Here is a 26,628-nt window from a genome sequence, read left to right on the forward strand (position 1 = left end):
AGAGTGCAAAAAAAGGACAAGGAAGAAAAGAATCAGGCCCAGAATGGTGGAAGGTAACAAGGAGTAAAAAAAAAAATAGAGCTAGAAGGGTGGAAGAAAAGAACGTGAGAAACAAGGAAACAATGAAAGACAAGGTTAGGCTTAGCAATAACAAATGAATGACAAGACAGCAAGGAAGGAAGAGTTCCTTGCTGTCTGAGGGAGAGAAACAGGAAATAAAGGAAGGAAAGGAAGTGAAAAGGGAAGGATGCAAAAAAGAAAGGCGCAAGGAAGGTCAAAGGTCAGATATGAGGACACCAGAATGGATGGAAAAAAGCTAGGTAGGAAACAAAAAGGAGAGAAGGAAGAAAGAATGGAAGGAAACTAGTAACGAAGGACACTGAGGGGCAGAAGGATAGACTGACATTTGGATAGTTTTCTTTTTCCGTACTTGTTCTGACTAAATTCCAAAAAAAAAGACTGAGTGGAAACCCTGCTTGATGCCGCCCCTCGTTTTTGTACTGGTTTAAAAAAATTTTACAGGACAATACCAAATCTTAAAGCTTATTTGCACCTACCTTGTTAAAAAAAAGACAATGCAGTTACAGCCAGGTGTGTCGGAGCACCAGTTTCTTTAGCAAAAAACGGCTTTTAAAGGGCTGGGAGTGACTGAACAGATGAATGCCTCAAGAGAGTTAGATCACTGAGAAAAAGGGGGAAAAAAAACACACACACACACACACACACACACAGGGTGTCTCAGCAGGTGTCGATGGCCCCACCGAGTTAGAGTGGACGACGAGTCTTTAAAAATACTACATCTCTGAGTCAGCCGTGCTCGAGATGAGGAAAGTACGGTTAGGCCTGGAGTGCGGAGGCGCTCCCTTTTATAGCACCGTCCCCGCTGAGCACAGTGACTCAGTCCATTGTGTCTGGGTACGGCGCAGTCAAAGCCGTTTGGCGTTTCCAATCTTCCTCTTCTTGCGCCATGTTCACGGCTATGAGTTAAAAGGAACCGGCAACCTGTATAATCAACATGAGAACAGTGGAACAAAAGCAGAGCACGCCCCAGTTCTGTTTTTAGAGTCTTCAAATGGAACCAAGAGAGTCAAACTGCGGCGACGCCGTCAAACACATTTCCAAACGAAGCAGTTCTGTGGGGGGGGAGAACGGAGCTTGCCAGTGTCCACAGCTTCCGGAAATACTCCATAAATATGTTCTTTTTGTGTGAGAAAATAAAATTATTGGCCTTTTTTCTTTTTTCATTTTTTTTTTTTAATACTTAGAAGCTGGTTGTCTTAAACAGTCTCTTGATATTCAATCCCAATCCAACAGTAGCTGCGTCTCCACTGACCATGTTATTGCGCACTTTGACGATTTGAAAAGAAATTCGCTTAATGGAAGCATAGTAATTTTGAAAAAAAAAAGTTTTTCTATTAAAAGTTTTAGTGCTAGGATGACGGGTTGTTTTTTTTTGGCTGAATCGAAAAATTTTTTATTTTACAAAACTCAAATTTAAGCACATTTTCTGCATCATGAGTCACATCATTGACAACCGGATGTCGCAGACCACAAAGAAGACAGCAGGAAGTAGTTGGAAGATCATGACACGGCATGTTTCTTAATTACTTATTGTGTTAATTAATTTACTCATATGGCATTTTAATTGCGCTTCTTATTCAATAAAAACACTACAATTGCGAAATTGCAAAACATCAACAAAGTTTTGCAATTGCTAACGGAACCGCAGCTAGGTGTGACCAGAACAGGAAGCATGTTGTACGAGAACCAATGATGCTTCCAGCTGCCATCAAGGCAGCAGTGTATGCACCCGATGGCAACCGTGATTGAACACAAAGTGTCGGTACTTTGTTTTATTTTACCGACACATCCTTCATAAAAACGTAATTCCTGAGCACCTGAACCTGCTCATATGGATACAAACAGAAAATCATCTTTGGGAAAAAGACAAGGAGGATTTCAGTCTCAGAGCATTAAACGATCATTTACATTAAAATTACATTCAAATTCTGTGGTCAGTTTCTGAAGATTCAAGTCTTTTGATCGTCACAGACTCAAATTTCTCCTAAAGAACCATGGGATAAGTTTTTTTTTCCCCACCCGACCTCCTTATGGCAGTCTTTAATTATTTATAGTAGGAGCAGGTGTGATGTTAAGAGTAATATTACTAACATTTTAAAATGATGTGGAGTTGTTGTACAGGATTTAAAACATCTTTAACATCTAGCATCCTTCTATTTTTGTTGTAATTTCCCAGAATGCCCTGCATTTTATTTTCTATTTTTGGAGCAGTCTCCTGTCCGCTTAACATTCACATATGCATTCGAACCGCACCAGAGTTCACTCAAACCGAGCTGAGATCGAGGTCTGTAGGAGGACCAGAGTTCGCTTTTCTGGTCTACATCCAAGTTCGATTACACGTCCACACCTTCCCAAACGAACCGGACTTTCTAAAAGAAACGAGTTGGAGTTTGATTAAAGATGATTAAACTGGGCTGGTGTGAACTTTGTAACAACTTCCACTTTAAATAATAACGTTACAACAACCTGGTGAGCATAGTGCATTCACTGATCAGATTAAAGATCAGAATTTTTGAATTTCTGACTGATCAATAACTAGACAGGGAAGATCAAGTTGACCATCAGTCAAGTGAATCACAACAAGTAAACACCGTCTATACGGACCAGAACCGGAGTCCAGAGAGGCTGTTCAGGACAGTATTTCTACTTTCCCTTATTAAAAACGCAGAACAATAATTAAAAAAAGCTAACATGAAGTGGCTGAAATGCCTAGATAACAAGAGCTCTATTTGAATCCATTTGTAAGATTCTCCTTTTAAAAAAAAAATTGTTTCACATAAGTTCAGTGTCAGTTTACATTTACACAACTGTCTTCAACCATTACTCACTATTAAATAAATCTAACATATATAAACTTCAATAAATAAGATCAGACTGCCCCGGCAGCTCATCATTCAGTACATCACGGGTATTTCTTCTTCTACTTCTCCTTCCCTTTGTTGTTGGATTTGTTTTCTCAGCACTATGGCCTCCATTGGTTTTTATCCACTGAAGCTGCCGTCTCTGTGCTCCACGTGAGCAAAAGGTGGACAGTTTCAGCAGAGGATACGGACAGACAGACAGACAGAGACGCACACAGAGCTTTTTTTGGGAGCTGGGAGTGGGGCGGTATGGGTTCTGTGAGGATACGGGAGGGCCTGCGGCTCCCTCTATCAGTCGGTGCCGTTCTTGCTGGGGGCGTTGGCGTTCACGGCCGTCCCGTCTGGCTGCTGGCCATCTTTGCGCGGCGGCATCCTCTCGTTTATCCTGTCCAGACCTCGGGCCTCTTCGAAGTTCCGAATCTTCCTCGTGGGAGAGAAACCTTGAATGGCTGGAGAAGAGACAGGAGGGGGCGGGGGAATAAAAATGGAACATGAAGAGAAGTTAGAAAGCCTTTAAGCGCACCGTATCTTGCAAGGAGAGGCTCAACTAAAAGTGGATCTCAGGAAAACAAAGGATGAAACATGGTCTCTGCCTAGCACAGTACACAGGTTCTGTGAACACAACACATGCATGGCTAAGAAAAGAAGAAAAAAAAACTACTAGATTTCAAACACCAGTTGGGACAAACCACGACAAAACACTCCACGTATTGTAAACTTACGGTCGTGTCCCAAGACGGCCGAGGAAATCAGAGAACATGTGCAAATGGAAAGCAAACCAGAGAGGAAATCTTCAGACACTTTCCACATGTGAAGCTCTAAACTTTAGGAAATAAAAGCTCAACTAAGTCCTTCAAAATATTCTTGATAATATCTGTGATGGCGACCTATTTGTTCTAAGCTCATTCTTCAGACTAACATAATTCCACAGTCTCAGCCGTCTTCCTCAATTTGAGTTAACTGGCAAGACCGCTAAGGGTCAATTCTGCACCATATATGGTACTCTAGTTAACATTAATTAATATTAAGTAAATAAACAACAAATTTATTCAAGAAATATGTTCCAATAGTTTTCAATAATAGATAACATAAGGTACATTTCTATTGAAAATGTGGTGAAAGGTGAAAACAAAACGTCACTGGACAAAACACTAAATATATCAAAACACATTTTTTGATATAAAATGAATCCCAATAAAGTAACCCAAGAGTTACAAAACAAATTAAGCTATAAAAAAAAAATTGAGTGCATGTTTCTGTTGATTTTAAGACTGGGGTCAAAACCGAACCCAAACACCATGGATAGGAACAGAAAGCTAACTCTACAGGAAGGTTAACTCAAGCTATGTGGCTAAGCAGTTTGAAACAGGAAGCTGCGTCTCAATGCTGGAGTGTAGCTTTAGATTATGACCCCAGTGTGCTCTGATGCTACACAGAGCCATCCTAACAATGTGTGCAGCTGACTTTGGTATGTAATGTGAAGCATCCCGAGCGGCAATTCTGTTCTGAATGGATTTGATCAAAGTGTTTCTCATGCAATGGCCGTCTCTACGGAGCTAATGAGGCGGTCGGCGTAGCAACAGCCAAATGGTGTAACGGGATTAGTTTCTTAAAATATCCCAGGCGGGGATGTCCCTGATCTTATCTTAGCCCCGTCTAAGCAGGCTTTTCTCAGTGTGGGGAGCCAAACTTGACCATAAAACATTTTATTCAAACAGCAAGAGACTCCTCAGCATCAAGGGGACAGGCAGGTCCCAAACTTCAATCTACAAACACCATCAGTCTGTGTTACTGAAGACCCCTCAGTAACACAGACTGCTTCTTTAGTTGGGTGGAGAACCAGAAATTCCTTCAGCTCCACGGTTTGCCCCAGAAAACTAGCTAAGCCCGGTCGTACGGGCTTAGCTAGTCCACCAGTTGCCCCACTGTTTTTGTGTTACTTTTTTTTTTAATAAGAATTAACAGAAACATTTGAAAATAAAACAAAGAAAATATTGCATTTCTGTAGCTTTTGAATGTAGAATCGCATGCCATTATCTTTTTGTAAATAAATAATTGTTTCGTTATATGTAAACCTGGCTTAACCTGTCTTTGTTGTCACTGTTACTAGTGTATTAAAATAAATTAACAAATAATGCTTAGCCTGGTGGGGGGGGAGGGGGTCAAGTGAAGCCTGGGGGCCCGCCAGGCTTATAATATCCTGAGAGAAACCCTGGGCTCCAGTGGTGAAAATATTTAGAGATGCACCAATCGAGCCGAGAAAACCAGAGATTTTAATTGCCTATCGTTCCCCATGATTATATATGATCTGTGATTTTATTTCTATTGACAAAAATGCATCAAAGCTAGAAAATATTTAAACCTAGAAATGAGTCAACTATCAGCATGCACTGCAATGCATTTTGTTTGGATTAGAAAAATCAGGTGGATATAGAATGCTTCAAAGGGGCAGTAAGAATATACTTTCCAACCACACATTTTGCCATTTTGTAGCAAAATCAAGTAACCATGTTCCTTTCAGCTGTTATTTTAAAAAATGCTGTACATGCCAAACATGACTTAAAATAAATTTGGCTTTGCAATTTGACACCTTAAAATTGGAGCTCTGTCACTTTAAGAAGCTCCTGCTCTTTCAGAGACTCCGCCTTCAGGAAGTCATTATGACAGCATTTTTCTGTTAAGCCATTTACAAACCTTTTTCAGAGCACTGAACTGAGAAACAGTCCCAACAAAATGGAACTTATTTTGCAGATACATAATTTGATGAAAATGTGATTCATTAATTATAGACTCAACTAAATCGTTTAATGGAGTCCCACTACTAGTTTTATCAGACCATCTTGACATTGTTTTCAAATGCTGGAATTTACTAGTCTTTTCACACCATGGTCTGGGTTATTTAACAGTGGAGGGACTATATTCAGTCAAGTATTTCTTACAGCAATATGATAACTAGTAATTATATTACAAAAAAAAAAGACACAAACAAGAAAGAAAAGTCCACATTTTGGGGTTGTTTCTATCTTTAAAGGGTGGAAACCACAAACACAAGACACAGACAAGGGATGCGAGTCACACTGCATACCTTTTGCTTTAGCTGCTTCAATGGTAGCTTTGTTATTGGCAGTTTGGGAAGGAGGGGAAAAAAATTGAGTCATCAAAGGTGGGCTAAAAACAATACATTCAACAGCAAAATCAAGTATCAAGCCTTTCTGAGACGACGAGGAGGGACAAGAGAGCAACATGAGTCGTCTTCAAAATCTCTGAATAAAAAGTGTGAGAGGTCAGAGTGAAGACAACTGGGACAGTGTTGGTGTCACGAGGACTTATGTGAGGAGAGCTGAGGGGGGATTTACCTCAGCTCTAATAGTCGGACTGGGAGGAGATGTGTCATGATGACCAAGCAGGGCGACGCAGCGAGACGCTCGTATGTTAGCTCCTGTACAACAAATCTAATCAGATTTTTTTTTTCCTTTATAATTCTTCATGTTTTACTGAAAAAAAAAAAAATTGGAAAGAGACTATCCAACCAGATGAGGCATGACTGAATAAAAAAGCTGCTCCCAAAACTACTGTACAGCTGAGGTCACACAGCAGGTCTTGATGTTCAAGTCATTACACTCCATCCCAATGAGACTTCTGTGTGAAAGGTTTATGACACCAGTAAAAATGAACAATATTAAAGTTATTCAGCAATATGGAGCTGATAGTATCGCCACTAGATCATAGCAAGATGAAGGAAGCTAATAGAAAGAAATTGTAATTAATAGCAATAACTTTTTGTTGACTGCAGCTTCTGTAGTGAAGTCTGTCTGGATGAGCAGTCAGAGCTAGGAGTGGTGGGATAGCGGTGTGTTAATGGCTTCAGTGATGCAGACATCTTTCATAAGTTCATAATTATAATTTTCAGTCATTCTTTAGATCCAACTTCTTCTGATGCAGAATTATGTCACATGTCTGTGACTTCAAACCTGGATAAAATGAGATGTGGCTGTTCAGGCTGCAGACGCTTGTAGCTGGTGGCGTTTGCCTGCTGTCTCAACCTTATTTATTCCAAAGTCTGCTTTTCTTTGGCTCACAATAGCTGCGTTTTCATTAATCATAAAATTGTGCAGATTGAAATTATGAAAATAAATGTGTTTGATGGAAACATGGGAATTTAGAAAAAACATTTTTGATAAAAAGTTTTGTATCAGGATGAAGTTTTAGGATTTCTGTTTCAATACGGTTACCAGTCGTATTGAAACAGACGTATTTTGTAAAACTACAATAGAAACACTTTTTGACATGACACGAGTCACATGATCAACAGCTGGATGTTTGTACTGGTGAAAACCAAGAAGATGACAGGAAGTAGATGGAGGGAGATGGTTTGTCTTTGTTTTCTTCAGACAATCTGCAGCTGGCTCCACCAGAGCTCTCACAGCATCACAGGTCATAAAATTGTGAGGTCATAAAATTGTGCGTCATTCTACTGTGTGGAATCCATAACTATTCTGTAAAATCACCAACTACATTTACATAGATGCTCACAAGTAGGCGGGGCATTTTGCTCCAATGCCTGAATAAGTAACATCTGTTATTGCCATGATTTCTAATGAGTTATCACGTAAACAAGTTTAGGCAAATTGTGTTTTTCAACAATAGAATATTGACAAATACTTGGGTACATTTGTAATGGAAATTCTGCTAGTGACTCCTATTCAGCTGTTCTCATTAAATGCACATTCTTAGCAGATTTAACATTTAACATGTAGGTTTTGTTTTAAATGTGGCATTAAATGTGGTCTGCATAGTTGAAGCTGGACACAGGCTCATTCAATGAAGGAGAAAATCAGAGATGAGTAAAGAAATTCTCCCTAGTATTTCACTTAAGTGCACCAAGTTAGTATAAACTAAACATTTGAAACAAGAACCTGAGTATTAAGAGAAAACTGACAAATTCTGACGCTGAAGTGTCCTGGCTGATCTGAAGGCCGTGGCGAGCCGAGCTGACACGGACCGTGGCATTCTGTAAAAGGTCACAACATGTGGTTTCTCCTTCGATCGCTCGGCAGCTTCTGTAAGCCTCCAACATGGCCGATCGTGGCTCCCAGCGTGTCCTCTGGCGGCCCGCACCGGGCGCTGGCCTTTAGATCAAAGGGTCAGGAGCCACTTCCAGGTGACAGGCTGACCGGCCCACACACACACAACTCCAAAAAACCCTCCGCTGCATGGGGCTTGAAACAAAGTTTAGCCAGTGCTTCCTGTCATTGATGTGGAGCCGTTCAAAGAGGCGAGTGGGGGAAGGAAGCTGCCCTTCAACAAACAGCACGTCAAAATAAAACCCTTTATTTTCCTTTTTTGCTTCTTTTGTTAACGGGTTGATCTGGTGTAACTGAAAATCATACCTTTCCTGTCTTTAAGTCCAACTGGGATGGAAAACATTAAGGTGTTAGCAGCACCAGTATGGTTGGTAGAAATGGTATTAAAAACGTTCTGAAGTCATTTTAAAGGAGGTCTGGAATTAATAATGTCAGAAAAGTTTGCCAAGTATTTACGCCTCTTAGGATTTTTTCCGCCTTCAATCATTTTACAAACACAAACTGGTGAAGAATAATTAAATGGCAGTTTGGTTCAAGTCTAGACTTTGTGTGGACCATCCAAAAACGTGGATATACTTTCTGAACCTCCTGGTTCTTTGTTTAAATAATTCTCTCCTTTTTGGTCTACAGGTTCAGCTGGACGGCCATGTTTTCTGCCTCAGTCCCATTCGTTTTCCACCTCTAATTAGATCAGAGGTCTGCAACTCCAAAGAGCCATTTTTGCCTTCAGTCCAGCTCAATAAAACTCCCCTAGAGCTGCAAATGTTAAGCAAAAGTTCTGCATAAAATCACTTTTTATTTCTGATAAATATTTACTATGTAAAATGTGTTATTTTTGAAAAGCCACAAGTTTAAAGTTGAATTTAAATATGTTTAAAATTGACAAGAAATTTGAAAATATCACTAAGAAATGACGTGTTATTGGAAGACTTTGACAATACCTACGCACCAACTATAAAGTCTTAAAAAAGACAAACATAAAAAACTCAAATAAATAAACAAACCATGCTTAGCCTGATGCAGGCACAAGTAAAGTCTGCTGGCCCGTCTCCCATATGATACACTGGGGAAAACCTTGATCTATATTTTTAAACATTTCTTAGTTCTTAAAGGGAGCCAAACCCAAAAACACGCAACATTTAGAATGTAATTTCCAATTCTTAATCGCGTACTAAAATGTGTTTACAAAATGACATTAAAATACATGAACGTTTGTTGTTGTAATGTGACAAGATGAGGAAGAGCAAAGTTCTTCTGCACTCAGCAGTATAAAGAACACTAATCCTTTTGGTAGGAATACTACTCACATTTTTGTATTTACACTTATTTACTAAGTGACACTGCGAGTCGCAGCCAAGAAATATTCTGCCACATCTAACAGCAAACGACACTAGCTTTATTAGCACAAGTTGCATAAACAATATCACAGCTTGAGCCGTGCTGAAGTGGGCTTTGTTAAATCTGGACAAATGCAGACTTTTCCATTTTCCCCTATCCGTTTGGCTTACAAGGTTTAAAAAGTATTCACCCTCTTGGATATTTAACTCTTTTTACTGACATCACAGAAAAAAAAAAAAGAAAACTGTTAACAGTTTGTTCGTTTTTTTCAAAATCTCTCTTTTCTTACTGTTTATTCAATGTCAAATGCTGTTTTCTTTTAATTATGTAAAGCACTTTGAAATGCCTTGCTGTTGAAATGTGCTATACAAATAAAATTTGATTGATTTGATTGATTAACGACAAAGTGTAACTGATTTCACAGGTTTTCATCCACGGGAGTGAAAACTTCTTACATGTACTTGATATGAGATTTACCAATCTACCTTGAAGGGTACGTTTCTGTAGCCCAGCAGCTAGCTAGACTGAGTTAGAGTGAACTTACCATTCTGTAAAGTCTGCTTCCCCCCTGACAGCACTCCCATTGGAAGAGTTCCAGTAGGAGTGAGGCCTTTCAGTGTTAGCACACTCTCACTCTCCTCCCTAAAACAAAGCAAACAGACACAAAAAGGTAACTTTACAGCAAAGAAGGATGCAGAAAGACAGCAAAGACAGCAGACAGTCCTGAGGTCAAAGGTTAATCATCAGGGGTTACTGACCTCCTTCTCCTGAATTCATTTTTCCAGATAAATCCTAAAGCGCACATTTACTTGACTGTTCTGTAAGCTCGGGGTGTTGATTACTGACTGCTAAGAATTCAGGTTTATGTCCATGCTCTTATTTTGAACTGGGTGAAGACCGTTTACACTGCAGTTCCGTTTCCTCTGATCAAGCTCTCCGTTTTTACCTGAATAACTTTATTTCAAATAAGAAACACACAGGAACCAAATAAAATATGGACACAGACAATATCTAAACATAAAGACAAGACAGATGGAAATTAGGTTTTTGTTTCAGATGCTTGGAAGTAGAAATATATTTACCAAAAATAATAAAGAAGTATAATGTATTATAGCAATATAATATATATAAAAAAATCAAATAAACCTGAGACCATGAGTTAAAGCCCTGTTCCAATTACTTCCTGTTGTGCAATGACAAATTTGATCCCATTGAGGGCGCTATGCTATGTTTATAACACATGTCCTGGCACATAACGGCAGAAAGACAGCAGACAGTCTTGAAGTTAGCGCATTAGCATTAGCTTCTGCTAAATACCTCAGTGGTATAGTGCATTAGCGTAACAAATGTTTATGATTAATGCGTTACGTTTAGCACAACTAACCTTTTACCTAGCACTGCCACTGTCTACAGTGTATTGTAAAGAAACCACAGGACTGATTATGATCCACATCTAGATATAGCAGTGTAAAGTTTCAAACAAACAAAAGTAAAGCACTGATCAAAGAACCAGACCTGAGAACTGAGAAAACCCGCGCCATTTTTCCCACGGCACGAATCTTGTTCCGGATCACCTCCTTGCGCATCGCCGATGTGCCACCTGGAAACAGTGCAGACGGTGCAACGGTTATTTACTTCCCCCTCTAGACGTAAATAACCGTGAGAATATCTTGTGAGATGAAAACATAGGATAAAGAGATGAGCGGACATCTTTGAAGAACTTTCAAAGATGTCAGGTAAGGTTGTACCAAGTTTTTTTTTAATTTAATCACAGTTGTTGTTGTTTTTTTACCTCATTTAGTCCTGATAGATGGTTATTATCAGGGAGAAATAGTATTCAGAATGGGACTCCTGAAAGGTTTTCCAATAAAACCATCAACTCAGTGCTGACACTTTAAATTTAACTTTAAAAGGGTCAAGAATGATTTGGCATTAATGACAGAACGGCCTTGTCAGCAGCGCTACCAACAACTAAAAGTCTGACAGAACTAAAATAAGGGTTTAATAAGTTGTGACGACACCTAAATGGCTTCTATTGGGCAAATTTACTGAAGATTAACAACTGAAATATTAATGGTTTGTTTCCATTCAGGCCAATAGGGAACAAAATGGACAAATTTAGAGGAAATTGACAGTTTGTTCTGCCGAAAGTCATTTTTTTATTAGGTTACCTTCATACAGGTCGTCTCCTTCTAACATGAGCTCACCATCGGAGCAAATGTTTAATACATTCACCAGCATCTCGGTCACTGCACGAGAGAAAAGGCAAATTCAGATTTAAATGATTAAAGATCAATTTTCCAACTCTAAAATAATTTTTTTTTTAAATCAACAATGAAGCTGGAATATTTTCAGGCACATCAGTGTCGATACCCAAAAAGTAATAAAAACTGAAATGAATGTCTCAATGTAAAAACTTTTAAACACTTAGTTTTTCGCATTTACATGCATTTCTGTGTGTGGTGCTGACCCAACCTCTCTAAAGTTGGGTCAGTGAAAACAGACATATATTGTTTGAACTTTTCCTTGAACAAATGTAAACAACAACAAAAATAAAGTTCTCTCCATGCGTCTACTAAAAAGAAAAATATATTTTGTTGAAATTTTCCTCCTCATTTACAAACTCACCTTTCTCTCCAACAAAAGGCAAACTCCACGTGAAGACGTCCATGAAGTTGGGCAACCAGTAGGGGTGGGGGGAGCAGTTGAACTGTCGGATGTTCATCACATTGTTCTCATATTTTAATACAGCAGCTAAGATGAACATAAAATACAGGAGGAGTCAATGCAATGACTGGAAATGAAAAACCCAACAATAAACACAACAGGAAAAAGACAAAAAAAAAAGGTTGAAACCTTTGTTGTTGTAGACGTCTAAATAATTTGGAGCTGAAAAGATTGTGATTAATGACGGGAAGCCCGTGGTCTGGCTTTTTCTGTACATTCTGTACCTGTTGGGGAAAAAACAAGAAAGTCAGATCATCAGTTTGCCAAACCGGAACATTTCACATACATGTGAAAAGATTACAGCAGTAACAAAAACAACTCAATGTTTTAATGAGATTTTATGTGATAATAAATAAAGGTAGTGCATTTTTTCTGCTTTAATGTAAAACTTATAAAAAAATTAAATAAAACAGCTTCTCTTAAAAAAAATGACAAACATCTTGAGATATTTATCAAAAATGGTGTTTTTGATAAATAAAAACACCATTTTAAAAGTTGTTTTTTTTTAAAGGTCACGTAACATTTGTGGCCCTAAACATACAGTGTTGGTGCGATGTTAGTGGATTGTAAAGGCTGCAGACCTCTGCTGCAGAATGACCCAGGTTGGGGAAGTCTGCTATCATGATGAAAGCTCAGTCTTTGGGAACTATTTTTTATCCGTTCCCAAAAAAATTGACCCGGACGGGAAAGTTATGTCTGAGGAAGAGCCAGCATCCTCAAAGTTATTTCTGAGAGGGTTGTCAGCTACTGCTAACATGTCAGCCTTCGCTGTAATTTCAACATGATTGGTATATTAACTATGTCTTCTGAAATGTTGAATGACAAACATTTGCTGCCCAAAACAAGAAATTATATGGGATAAATGTTTGCTATTGATGTGTTTAATATGCTTTTCTTGGGTTGCTATTTACTTTGGTGGCATTACTGAGTTGCAGACATGTGACGTGAATTTTGTAAACTTTTAACATTCAGAAAATGCTAAATCATGCAAATGAAAATGATTGAGATCTTTTTCAATTTATTATGTGATTGACTGATATATTGTGACAGGCCTGCTTACTACATAAATTCAGTAGTTAAAATGTATTAAAAAAAGTTTGATAATGTCATTTTCCCTCTCCATCTCCATGGAGACAATGAAAGCAGAAGTCTGCACCTCCTTTCAGCTAAATTTGTCCATCCATTATCAGTGTTTGGAATGTAACCTTTATTAAAGAAGAGTTGCAACAATTAGTTTGGTAATTGAGTATCCTAATGAATTATTCTGATGATTGAGTAATTTGATTGAAAATAAAAACGGCGTATTCTTCAGATTTTTTGTAATTTTTAATTAATAAATTAATTAATAAAATTCCTTTTAAATGTTTGACTTGCAAACAAGCTTGAAGACCTTTTTCTTTTTTTTTACAATAAATGCAGCACTTTGAACTGCTCTACCACATATAATCCCTTGCAACACTCTGAAGCTTGAGGTTAACTTGTGACAACAGGTAAAACGGTGTGAGCGCTTTTCAAAGGCACAGCATAGTACTCACCCTGCATCCTGCGCTTCATGGGCTCTTATTACTGAGAGCAAGTTATTATTTACCAAAAAGTCACAAACTGCTGCATAGCTGCAAAGGAAGAAAAAAGAGGAAAACAATGTCATAACATTAAAAAAAGGTCAAAGCTTTTCATGAATTTAAAAGCATTACAGGAAACAACATAAGACCGCTTGAGACCAATTACCTGACTGACTCTTTGTAGCTGCTAGCTGGAAAATTTATATCCGTATCTCTTGATTATTATATTATAAAAAGAACATAAACTGTTACTTTAGAGCTTCCGATAAAACAAACATATTTTATTCACCAAGATTTTTTTGTTCAAACTGGTGATTTATATCTCTGAAAGGGGCTGGTTATGTTTTCACCTAGAAAATGCCATAACTCCAGTCTGTGACTGACTATTACTGACCCATTTTCACCAAATATACAGAACAAAGTGCATCTGTTGACCTATTTGTGAAGCTATACTGAATGTGGGTACTTCATCTGGAAAAAAACCTTCTTAATAGGGGTGTGCAAAAAAAAAAAAAACTTTCATTCACATAAGAATTGTATGGAGCTCATAGAGGGACATTGAAGGAAAAAATGGATTGTAGTGAGCACTAGATACCTTATCGTGCTGGAAAAGGTTTATTTTTTTTCTTCAATGTCCCATAGAATCACAATTCTCACTTATTGATGTCCCAAAATTGATTTTAAAACAAAGAAATAAAACAAATTTGCTGTTTGTTGGCCTCCATTTTGTAACTATGTGGGAGCTGCTGATGTCGCCACGCAGACGGTACTGGAATGTATGCATTGCGCTGAAAGCGCCACAATAAACAGGAAGCTACAAAAAAGAGAGAGAGGGATTCATCCGGACTCGTCTTCGTTGAAGGCAAACCTTTTGATTCATTTTGTTTTTTACAGAATCTCCAGAAAGGCTGAGCTAGACATGAGCTTTACCTTGTTGAAGACTCGCAAAATGAACATTGAGCCCTTTGAGAACACTGCAAATGCTACAGCTGACCTGAGCTACACCATATTCTCAGTAGTGGGATGTAACGAAGTACTTTGTTACTGTATTTAAGTAAATTTTTCATGTATCTGTACTTTCCTTAAAATTTAGATTTAATCGTGGGTACTTTCGACTTTTACTCCACTACATTTTACAGTAAGTATCTGTACTTTCTACTTCACTACATTTCTATAAGGTGTTGCGTTACATCCAAGTCCAATCGCGCTTTGATAGTAATCACTGTCCACTGAACCCCTGCAAAGCCCCAGGATTTGTCGGACATCCAGGTAGTTTTAGTCAGGCTCTCCCTGTCCGTCCCGGATGATCCGTCCCGCTGTGTTTTTTTTAATGTCAAGGTAATATTTGCTGTAAATGACGTCAAGTTTCGCAACATGGAGACTAATAAGGACAGCGCAATAAACGTGAAAACAGCCATGAACAAACGTGGCCATAAGTTTGTACAACTATTTATTGATATACGCCTTCCACTATCCGATTTTTATATCTGCTGGCAACGTGAATGTGGAGCGTTTATCCAACGCAGAGACCATTTAAGTACATATTTTTTATTCTTGTCTAAATAGCTACATAGACTTTCAAAAGGCTAAAACCCATACCGTCTCTTCGTGACACTTCATTAAAGAAAAACTGAGCATGCAGGGAGTCATTCTACTCAAGCGTGGATTAATATTTAAAACTTAATAAATGTGAACAAGATATCTTAATGTCGCTATTTGTCATTCTGCCTTTCAAAGCAGACAAGGCTAGATCATGAGGGTACTTCACACTGCAAAAGATTAAAAGCAAATATCTTTATGAATAGTCATTTTGAATCAAAAATCGATTTTGAATCAAATCGTGACAACAAAAATTTTTAGCTTCTTTTTAATCAGTAAAACCAGTCTTCAGAAAGCACCTTTTGAAAGTTCATCAAAAAATGTATCTATTACAGTTTACACCTGGTCTTTTACTAGGTTTCATTTCTTAGAAAAAAGGGGTTGTTTATTTCACAAAAAAGCAGTTTATTGTGCAGGGAAAGGACCAAAATACCTGAAAAAGTACGAGCAGCCTCGGACAGAGTTGTGATTGAAGTGTTCGGATGTCTTTTCGCTGCCGTAGTCCTCACCGGGGTCGGCCCAGATCAGGTCACACATCGGCCCAAACGCCGGTGGCTCTTTAAATCTATCTAACTGTTGAACAAGCCCATGGATAGACTTGATATATTGGTGGGACTTGGACTGATTAACAATGGATGCTAGACCACTTACTTTTCTTATGTCGTCTAAGCAGTTGATTTCTGGTGAGAGTCCCCCGTGAACACACAGGAACTGCTGGTTGAGCAGGGCAGCGAGTGGCAGGCAGTCGAAGGCTTCCATGCAGGCGTCATATACCCGCTCAGAGTATTTGATTTTACCTGGCAATTAAAAACATAACGACAAATTACAGATTACAGATTAGGTCAGGAGGCAGTCGGCCTTTTAGGAAGCAGCAGAGCCACAGCATTGCGATGTACATGATTAACACTGGAAGTGAAAAAAAACAATCTGAGTTTGGAAGTTTCATTTAGTAACTGATTGTATAACTTTAGGTAAACAGACTGACCACTGCTTTAAATTGAGCTATTTTATAATTTAAATTAGGGTTGAAACGATCCCTCGAGTGATTCGAGTACCTCGATTATTATAATTCCTCGAGGAAAATGTATCTGCCTCGAAGCTTCTCTAAGCTATATTTTATTATTTAATGCACAGTGTTCTGGCTGGGTTATTACTTGCGCTGCTCCTAAGTTATTGATAAAAGTTAAGTGTTAGTAGAATAACGTTCAATTTTCAAGTTCGGCCTGGGAGGATTTTATTGATTGATGATAATGTCCTGGTCTTTGTTGTTTTTCGACAGACCAACAACCATCCTTAAAATAACTGGCGCGATGTCTGGAGTACGGCAGCTGCTGCCTGGTGGCCGGTGTTCAGAGTGGGGAAGAGCACTGAAGGTGTATTTATACAGGTGAGCGGATAAACTGAACACTGCGGGCGGCTGTGCAGTAGATGATTAACGTTAAGTGAAGCTTTACCGACGAACCAGAAAATGTATTTCATCTCAACAAATGGGTGGCGAAACGCACCATGGCGGTACAGAGCTGTTAGATGTGTTTCTGTGTGTGACGGAGGAGCCTAATCCCGTCATTAACATGAACAGAAAAGCTATAAATGTCTGAGCAAGGTGAGAGTTCATCTATTAAAACTGATTGAAGATGAATACATGAACTAAAAGCTGCAGTGTAGACATTTTTATAAGCGTATTTGTGAGCCTGCCTCTTTATTATAGTAACACTGCTATTATGTTAGATTTACCAATGTTTTATTTTATCTCTCCCCGCCCCCCGATTAATCAATAGATTACTCGAATACTAAAATATTCATTTACAACAGAGCTAATTTAAATAAATTCTTCTGAAATGTAAGTGAAGTACTTGCCTCCCCTGTCGCAAAGAGCAATAAAGCAATCACAGGGTTTGTGCCGGTCATGGAAAACCTGGAAGGTCATGGGATTCATTTTTCATTTTCAAGTCATGAAATTTCATTTCTCTGGCGTACATACGGCAACACATCAGAGGCGTCTACGTATTCATGTCTATGGCGCAAACTAGCTACTTCGTCCTGCGTGTCAGATGTCTATAGCGTTTCTCAAAATGGCAGCTTTTCAAATGCTATTAAAGAGGAGCGTCTCTTTAACCCCTGGTGTCCAAATTACATTTTTTGCACTCAGTTTAATTTATCATGCGATTAATTGTTTATTGTGACAGACTTGCACATCAGCTTTAAGTACATGCAGACAAAACACACACATTCACACACACACAGCTGCTGCAGATTGAAGTCAGTAGGCGTGCAGCTCTATTGAAAAACATCAGCGTCATGCTTCGCTGCTTTTCATTCTCCAGCTACATGAAAAGGAAAGTTGCCTCTTCCTTTGGGACGCTCATGCTGATAATCTGTCATAACTTCAAAAATGTTTATTTAGTCCTTAGTTAACCAGGTGTGTTGCTTTGGAACAAATTCTCAGCTTCAACAACAACCCGATCAGAAGAAAATAAAAATATCACACAGCAGAAAAACAGAATTCAAACATGCTAGTCCTAGTTAAAGCTCGTTAGCTGATAGGTCACCGGGTGCCACGCCTATTTGTCCGGACTGGTGTGGCACCCAGTCCGGGCTAATCAGATAGTAGCTAATCAGACTGACTAGCTACTATCAAGTGGTACGAAGTGTATAAGAGCACACTAGATTGCCTAGCCTTGACATGGAGGAAAGTGGTGCACTTACATTCCTGTTTGAAGGTGAAGTACTCAGTGAGGTGCCGGCACTCGTGGTTCCCACGCAGGAGGAAGAGAGTAGTGGGGTGGTTGATCTTAAGCGACCAGAGGTAGAGAACGCACTGCAGAGAGACGACAGCAGAGAGACATGATGGGAAAGTGGAACAGGTGTATTTTGGGCGTCAAGTTCATTATTATGCTCTAAAGACTAAATACTCAAGACAGTCTTATTTGTCAGGAACCAGTGGTGAACAAAAATAAGTTGTACAATTTCTGCCACCAATAGCTGTGATTCCACTTACCACAGAGTTGAGGAAATTGAAAATAAATGTGTTCAATGGTAACGTTTTCGAACAAGCCGACGTTTTTCAATTAAAAAAAAAAAATTGCGCTAGGATAAGGTGGTTTTTCAGTTATGCCACAACAGATGTATTTCGCAAAACTGCATAGTCGCGTGATCTATATCCGGATGTTACTACTGGCAGAAATGACAAAGAAGGCGACGATGATGGTTTGTTTCTGGTTTTCTTTGGACCAATGTGTCCGAAAAGCTGGATCCACCAGAACTCTCACAGCATCGCACAGTTCAGAAAAAGTAGTGTCATTCCAACATGTTGTAACTATAATATCCCCAAAATGCCACATATGTAGTCGCCACCAACTATAAGGAGTGTGTCGCTTCAATGTCTGAATAAGACTTCGGTGTCTCCTCTGATTGGCTGACAAGATGATGAACAATGAATTGTGAACATATCTCATGCAAGTGTTTATGTCTGCCACTGCCATGATTTTTAATGACTTGTCGTGTGAACAAGCTTATTCACGTGTGATTTTAATTTAATTTCTTATTTAATGGAGACACCGTAAATGCGAAATTGTGTTATTTTACAAAATAGCGACAAAGATCTGTGCACATTGGTAATGGGAATGCATCTAATGCCCTTAATATTTTGGCATTAGGACAGCATGTTGTCCTCTACTATAACATTTCACAAGGTTGAGCACAGAAATGATTCTTCGACCATTCAATCTTGGCCAACCAGAGTCCTGGGTTCTTGTTTATCTTTGCTTCTCTTCAGCTCAGCTTACGGGTTTTCTATAGGAATTAGGTCTGGTGACAAAGAAGACAGTTTATTTTGAAAATCTCCCCATATTTCAAAAAGTTCCCGGATCTTGTCGGTAGAAACACAAGCCTACAGTCGTTCTTTTAACAAAAATAAAGTATGAAAAAATCTATTCAATTTATTTTAAAAGGGTGACCATTACTGCCATAATTAGCCATAACTGTATGTTGTTTATAGAAATACACAATTCTTTTATTTGTATTCAAGTTAATTGCAGGTATGTAATTAATTAATTGCAAATAATCATATTTTAATCAAAAAACTGCATACAAAGTAAGCAACATTTTCAATTCAAAAAACATTTTTGCTGCTGCATTATAGAACAAACATGCATGAGCTCATCAACAAAGATATTTATTGTTTTTAATCTGTTTATTTTGGTTATTCAACCTTCAGATTGGTGCAAAGTGCTGTTATACAAACCCAGCTTTTAAGTGTTACTGTGACTTCCTTGAAAAAAATCTATCTTTAGAAATGCCATTAGCAATGGGGGCGTCTGTACTGCTGCTACATGTTTAGCATTGAGATTCTATTTCAGTCTTGAATAACTCCCTTTAGCACAACTCGAACACAACAATAGTCTTTTCCAGCGTCCCATCCAATTGTTTTATTGAAGCAAAAAAGAACCCAATGGACCAAGAGAAGCAGCTTTATTATCCATCACTGTTTTTGGTGGATATTGCTTGTGCGTCAGATTTACAGGTGTACCAGAAATGTGCAACTAGAAAGTTTCCGGTGGAAACCTTTGAATTAATTCTGTAAAAAAAAAGAAAAAATTAAATGAAGAGCGTTAAAATTGACTAAATTAATTACTTGAAATTATCGCATTAAAAATCCCATCCTTATCTTTATAAAAAAGTTTTTTTTTCCCCACGTAAGGTTGGGTTTTTCTTAATTTTTCAAATTGAGTAGCATAAAAGGTGAATTTATCTTAAGCTTTCTTCACCTACAGTGTGAGAACTGATTCTGTGTTCTAATAAAACCAATTTATCATGGAAGAAACCGAAATATAATAAAGTCTTGGCAGCCACTACTAAAATAACAAACTTTAATAAATTAATTACAAGCAGTTTGAACTACCAACATGTGGAGGCAGGTCTGACCATACAAACAATGATTTGTTGTTCTGTCACCAACTCATTTCATATTAGAAGCAATAATATGTTTCCTCTGAACACACAAGAGGTCCCAATTAAAAAAAAGAAAGAAAGAAAGAGCAAAGCAACATTTACAATCCAAATGAGGCAGCTTTCTACTCCGAGCTCAGACAAGGCGCTGTTCAGTAGCTGCCACTTGTCACTCTCAGCCCACTCCTTTAACATGCACACCAACCAGAGCCTGCTATTAAAGTCGCTGGAACAAGATGCCAAGGAAACAAGAGCCAGCAGGTGTGGACTCACGTAACTGGCGATGCTCATAAAAAGGAGAGAGAGGCCTGGGGGGGCAGGGTACAACGAGCTTTTCTTTTCATGTCCATCATAAGAAAGGGAATTGGGAGGGGAAGTTTCTAGAAACGCGTTAAGGGGGCTGTGGGCGTGGAGGCATGTGCTTTAATGTGAGATTCTCTGTGTGTGATGCACATCAGCGTTATGTGCAGAGGCAGAGCTAAAAGCTAAAAGGAACTGACAAATTCTCAGAGGTTAAAGGGGAATTTCCTCAGTTAAGATAAGAAGAAAAAGACGGAAAAAAAAACAAAGCTCAACATATTCTAAATGTTAGACTTTTGGAAAGCTGCTGGCCTTCAGCGACAATGCAATGCTTGACGAGGCAACACTGACTCCTTGTTACCAAGGTAACTGTGTCCTGTAATGCTTCCCACTATATCCATCTTATTAGTGTTCATGTGATAGTGAAGAATACAGGCTTACAGTAAGGAGAAGTTCCCATCCTTCCTCCATTTTCGACCTCTCTCCTCTCCCTCAGCAGATATCAATGTTACTGCAACGAGTCCCTAATTAGAAGTCAGCTGACCTCGTCTGATGGCAGCATTATGCTGCTAAATGTAGGCCCAAGCAACCCTGATCATAATGCCATGGCAACAAGCTTGCTCAGTGGGCCAGTGATGACCTTATCACTGGTAAATGTGACCATAGAGCATAATACTTTTTTTCCAATCCCATTTCTAAAATGTTTCAGGCAGTCCTCGTTGCTAGCTTTAGAAAAACAAAGTTTTTATAAACAGCAAAAACTAAATCCACATTACAGAAAAAATTGACACCGTCTTATTTGAATTTCAATATCAATGTTTTTTTTTAACATAATGCTTAGTCTATTCATATTAAAGGGTTTAAGCAATTAATTGGATTAATTGTGATGACTTGATTATTGAAATAACTATTTAGTAATCCATTAATTGTTAACTGAAGTGTACAGATTTAAAAGAAATCCATTTGCTGAAGAGCTGTAATTCTTCCAAAATTGCACAAAAACATATACATTTTGCATTTAGATTGTTTTTTTTTTGTTTTTTTTTTTAAAAAAAGCACCTTTGTGTGTAAATGAGTCCTAGTCAAATCTCTGCAAGTGGCAGATTTAGCTTTACCTGGTTGAAATTATGGAACAAAATCTCTTACTAAGCACATTTTGCATCCAATTATGAATCAGTTATTCAAGGAGTAATGAACAGATCAGCCCTTCAATGTACTGATGTAAAGTCAAGCAGAAACAGATGAGTTTTTCATATGATAGAAGTTTGTTTTACTTTCAGATGCATCCTTTGCAACAAATGATGACGCGTTCACTAAAGGAATGCAGACAGAAGTTTCAACCAAGGTAATGGAAGAAGGACAGCCAATAGAACAGTGTGATTGACTAAGAATCCATTTAAATTTCATGTAATTTGGCAGACAAAAACTGCTTTGATTTGACTGATAAATAATATCAAAGCACACATCTTTTACCTTGAAGGTTCAGAAAAACTTATGGAGGGTCAGATGTGCTGTGACCCCTGATGAATTGTAATGTGATTCTCGCTTACCTCGATACTGAAGTATCCTCGATCCACGTAGTCGCCGAGGAACAGGTACCGCGTGTTACTGGGAGAGCCTCCAACTTCAAACAACTTCATAAGGTCAAAGAACTGTCCGTGGACATCGCCACACACTGGAAAGACAGAGCAGGCCTTCAGAACATGCTAAAAAGCTTTTTCTTTTTAGCATGTGCTGTCTGACAGTGAAGCAATCTGAATTGTTGTCTGAGGGCCAAGGAGAAACCCAACAGATTATCTTTCACAAGTGAAGCATTACGACTTTCACCGTAATGCTTCACCTGGTGCATATATTTTAGAAACTTTAAAAAAAACTTTTTTTTCCCTTTAAAAATATGCATTATGTTGCTTTTTATATATGCAAAACTCTAATTTCTTTTTAAAACCTGCCTACTTTTTATAGATGTAAGCACATTTATTCAACACAATTTGGTGCGATATGTAGGTTTTTAAATGTGCCATTACCAATATATTACTTAAAAATAGTCTCAAAACAACAATATTACCATTTATCGCAAAAACTTCTGGAACAATACATCATCCAGTAAAAGTTATCATGACAGGCCCACTGATAAATAAGCTTCACAAATAATTATGTATTCCATATGCACAATTTCAGAAATTCTAATTGGAGCACAGATAAATTAGCTTTGCCAATGCTTTCCAACGATATTCTGCAAGATACCCATCTTCCTTCACAGTACCATCAGGCTTTCTCTAATTGACTGAGATTTCTCCCAACCACAAGCTCACGTCTGCACATGCTCAGTTAATATCAGTCATTCTACTGCGGCCAGCTTGTCAAATCCAGGGGCTTTTCACACACAAAAAACGCAAAACAAACAAAATCGGAACTGGCTAGTCAGACTTTTTAAACATCGGTGGTGAAACTGCAATTGCTGTTCAAGTTCTTGATAAATTATGTCAACTATCATACAGTGCAGAATAAAAGACAACAAAATCAATAAGTTCATAAATGACTGCATGTAAAACACTCTGAAAGTGCTGCTGGACTTAGAATCTGTCAGAATCTCTACAAGCTTTTCAGAGTTCGACACCATCAAACATAAAACCTGGTATTAAATGACCTTTTTATATCATTATAAATATTTATATTTAGAACCCTTTTGTTTTGAGAATGAGGCTCTGTCTCAGTGAGATTACCAATATAGAAGAAGAAATAAACAGAAATTAATTTGATGCAGATTAACTTTTTCTTTAAACCACTCATCTTTTAGTCACACTTTTTGTGTTTTCTTCAATTTCATAGTAAATGAGACAACAAATGTTCACTGACTTGATCTCAAAAGCAGTCCCAAATCTGCATTTAGCTCTTTTATTAAACTTATTTAAATAGAGTGAATAAAGACAGTGACACAAATCCTCTTCCTGTTGCTGAGAATCCATAAGAAAATAAAACATAGTCGACTCCTCCCTCCGCATCAAAAGAAAGGGAAACTTTCTTTTTATGTGGGAAAATTTTAAAACCTTTTGTATGTTGTAAATCTATGACAATTTACAGCTTTCTTTCCCTCAAAAATTTAAACTTTATTAGCTTCACTAAAATATTTCATATGTAGTTTATTGTTGATCATATAAGTAAAAATATCATTAAATTTTGGGGAAAATTTAAAAAAGAAATTTGATCGGGTTTTTTTTGTCCTGTTTTCTTTTTTGTGTGTGTGGCCCCAAAAGCATTTGGGTCACATGGCCAAAAGTTTCAACTGATTTAGGTCAACCCATGTGTATATGCCAGAAGGGCCTAGTCAAAGTTCAGGACCAATTCTAGGGGAGGTTTGTGGCTGTGCCTCTTTTCATCCATGCAAAGCTGACAGAGACATACCTCCAAAAGATCTGAAGCTGATATCTGCATACATGCCACACTTTTCAGATTTATATTGTGTATATTGTGTGTATTTCCACTTCGCACAGTCCTTCCCTTCTGTATATAAAATTCTTGAGAAAAACTTCAGAAGGTGTGAATACTTTTACGGCTTTGTGTAAAGTTTACATCAACCACATGCAGCCTCTGCTCACTGCGCCGCCGTACCCGTTATGGGCGCCTCGACCTCCAGCATGCACTTCTCCTGGCGCAGGATGTTAGCCCCGTCGTTGATGATCTTCAGGGCCACGTCCTCCTCCACTCGGCCCTCTTTCACCAGGTGGTTGCGGAGCAGCTCGGCGTTGGGCTTCCCGTTTTCAAACAGTTCTTTCGCCGTCAGCTTATGCTGTGGCGGGTACGGCACAGCTGGAGGACAAACAAAGAAAACACATTATTATAGTGAACGTGTACAAGGAGACTGCTTTGAGCTCTGAAACAATCCGCAAATGCACAGAGAAATAATGAAGAGTGCATTCTGTTAAAAAAAGGAAAAAAAAGTTTTACGCCGCCTGTTCATCACTGGTAGTATTGCAGTATTAACTCCAGGGCTGCAGCTAGTCATTACTTTAGTAATCGATTATTCTGACAATTGATGGGATTCAAAAACAACTTGCCACATTCTGAAACTTTTTCATTGAAACACTTAAAGCACGTAAGCCATTTTTAAAACAATATTAGAAATGCATTAAAAGATGCACATAAATTATTTAATTCCAAATAGGAAAATAAACTTTTTATTGCCTAATATGCAAACGATGCATCTGCAGCTAAAAGGTCAACATGTGAAAAGCTCAGATCTTTCTGCTGGAATGAATATCTATACACTGCAGAGCTGATCTCATGATTCATTTTGGATTAATCAATCAATAGTTGATCATTGTTGAAATAGTTCTATACTACTTTTGGGCTGTATTAACACTATAGTTGCAACTAACGGTTATTTTAGTAAGATTATTCTATTAATCAATAGGTGATTAAGCAAAAGGTGCTTACTAGGAGACTAAATTAGTTAAGAATTATTTCAATAATCGATTAATCATGATGAATCCGATTAATTGTTTCAGCCCTAATTAACTCTACAAAATTTAGGTTAATTACAGATCGTAATCTGAACTTGATTAAGTTTGAAACTTGAACCAACAATTCAATCCATCAAATTTGTAAAAAAATCAAAACAAAAAAAACAAAACAAAAAAACAAAAACAGGCATATTGCCATCATAACCGTCCAAAAGTGGAGAGGCAAACATCTTCATGTTCAGGCCAGGTGAGGGATGTGAAAAGCATACACACACACACACATACGCGCACGCACACGCACACACGCACACTGACCCCCTCCCCCTGTAAGGTAAGCTGCTCCGCACCACCTACACAATCCTTTTACTGCCATCACAAAGGTCAGCGCCTTCGAAGCTCAGGCCCAAGTGTTTCATGATCAAAAAGCTGTTAAGTGCACAAGTAAAACTGAACAGCCTGACGGAGAAAATTCCAGCGTTGGGATGGCGGTGCACTTACAGCGTGGCCACATCTACCACATCTCCCGCAAACACAGCAGCTCTCTACTGCAGAGAGTCACTCGGTGCCTTCTGATAAGAGCTTGTTGGCAATTAGAAGGACATCGATTACCTAATGCTCACCCTCACATGGCAGCAGATAGAGGAACAAATGCTAAGTGTGTCGTTGTTAGAAGAATCCAACTCCTGGTTATAAAATAATAGCCACTCTGTGCTTCAACAATGACAGCAGCTTTGTCTGCAGATTATTCTGGACTCGCCCAAACGAATCAGGGAGAGAAAGAGTGAGAGTGATCCAGGCTCTCTCACTCCCACCACCAGAAACAGTTAAGAGGGATTATAGCGAGAGGCTAATAACAAACCAGGCAGCAAATGCATTATGCCACAGAGTCATGGCCTGAAGTGTGGATGTGGCACCGCCTTTAAAGCAGAAATGCAGCAATCCTAGAACTACAACAGCTATCAAAAATCTTTCATTTCTCTCATTCCTGCTGAGCGCTCATTAAAACTTTATGTTACAAGCAAGGGCGATGTCACACTGTGTGTGTAACATATCTATTTAGAAACAAGCAAAAAACAATAATGACATGTTCGATGTCCCAATGTGGAGGAGGGTTGGGTTTTTCCTTCATTGACACCTCGCAGCAGTTCAGTACATACTTTAGCACTGGAAGCGAAAATCATTTTAAAAAGCTACATTTATATGTAGGATTCAAATTTTAACTACATTCTCTCCAGTTAATTATAATATGTAATAATACGTTAGGACCATTAAAACATACTGAAAAAATATGTTTGATTCAACAACAAATTTTGCTGGACGATAAATTGTTCATGATTGATAAAAATGTAAATGATCAAGCTCATTTTAAATTGTCATTGATTAATTGATTAGTTGCTTAATGCCTCAGGCTTAAATATCTAAATTTCCAATTTAATTGAAATAATCACACATATCACTGTTAGGTTTCAACGGTGCCAAGAGTGTCATTTAGAACCGGCTCTAAGCAGGAAAAATTAAAAATCCAAAGTATGGAGCAGATAGGCGCATTCATGTTTTAAATGAAATGAAATGAAATGAAATGGATGGATGGATGGATGGATGGATGGATGGATGGATGGATGGATGGATGGATGGATGGATGGATGGATGGATGGATGGATGGATGGAT

At 38.3% G+C, this 26,628-nt stretch overlaps 1 protein-coding gene across 3 annotated transcripts in view; it reads right to left on the bottom strand.

Annotated features, from left to right (window-relative positions):
• Nucleotides 1-2,728: 2,728 nt before the first annotated feature.
• ppp3cca (protein phosphatase 3, catalytic subunit, gamma isozyme, a) overlaps nt 2,729-26,628 on the bottom strand; it is a 31,108-nt gene continuing 7,208 nt past the window's right edge. The window contains exons 2-14 of one of the 3 annotated variants that reach the window (XM_008417296.2): nt 24,109-24,306; nt 22,050-22,174; nt 17,959-18,070; nt 15,904-16,049; nt 15,686-15,825; nt 13,627-13,704; nt 12,221-12,315; nt 11,993-12,118; nt 11,536-11,613; nt 10,880-10,964; nt 9,909-10,006; nt 6,028-6,054; nt 2,729-3,391 (exon numbers count right to left, since the gene is read on the bottom strand). In XM_008417296.2, the coding sequence (XP_008415518.1) occupies nt 3,234-3,391; nt 6,028-6,054; nt 9,909-10,006; nt 10,880-10,964; nt 11,536-11,613; nt 11,993-12,118; nt 12,221-12,315; nt 13,627-13,704; nt 15,686-15,825; nt 15,904-16,049; nt 17,959-18,070; nt 22,050-22,174; nt 24,109-24,306 (1,466 nt within the window). In that variant the 3' untranslated portion in view covers nt 2,729-3,233. The remainder of the gene's footprint in view (nt 3,392-6,027; nt 6,055-9,908; nt 10,007-10,879; nt 10,965-11,535; nt 11,614-11,992; nt 12,119-12,220; nt 12,316-13,626; nt 13,705-15,685; nt 15,826-15,903; nt 16,050-17,958; nt 18,071-22,049; nt 22,175-24,108; nt 24,307-26,628) is intronic. The other 2 variants (XM_008417297.2, XM_008417298.2) reach the window with 2 other exon arrangements.

The sequence above is a fragment of the Poecilia reticulata genome, linkage group LG9 (assembly GCF_000633615.1).
Source record: "Poecilia reticulata strain Guanapo linkage group LG9, Guppy_female_1.0+MT, whole genome shotgun sequence".
Taxonomy (NCBI): domain Eukaryota; kingdom Metazoa; phylum Chordata; class Actinopteri; order Cyprinodontiformes; family Poeciliidae; genus Poecilia; species Poecilia reticulata.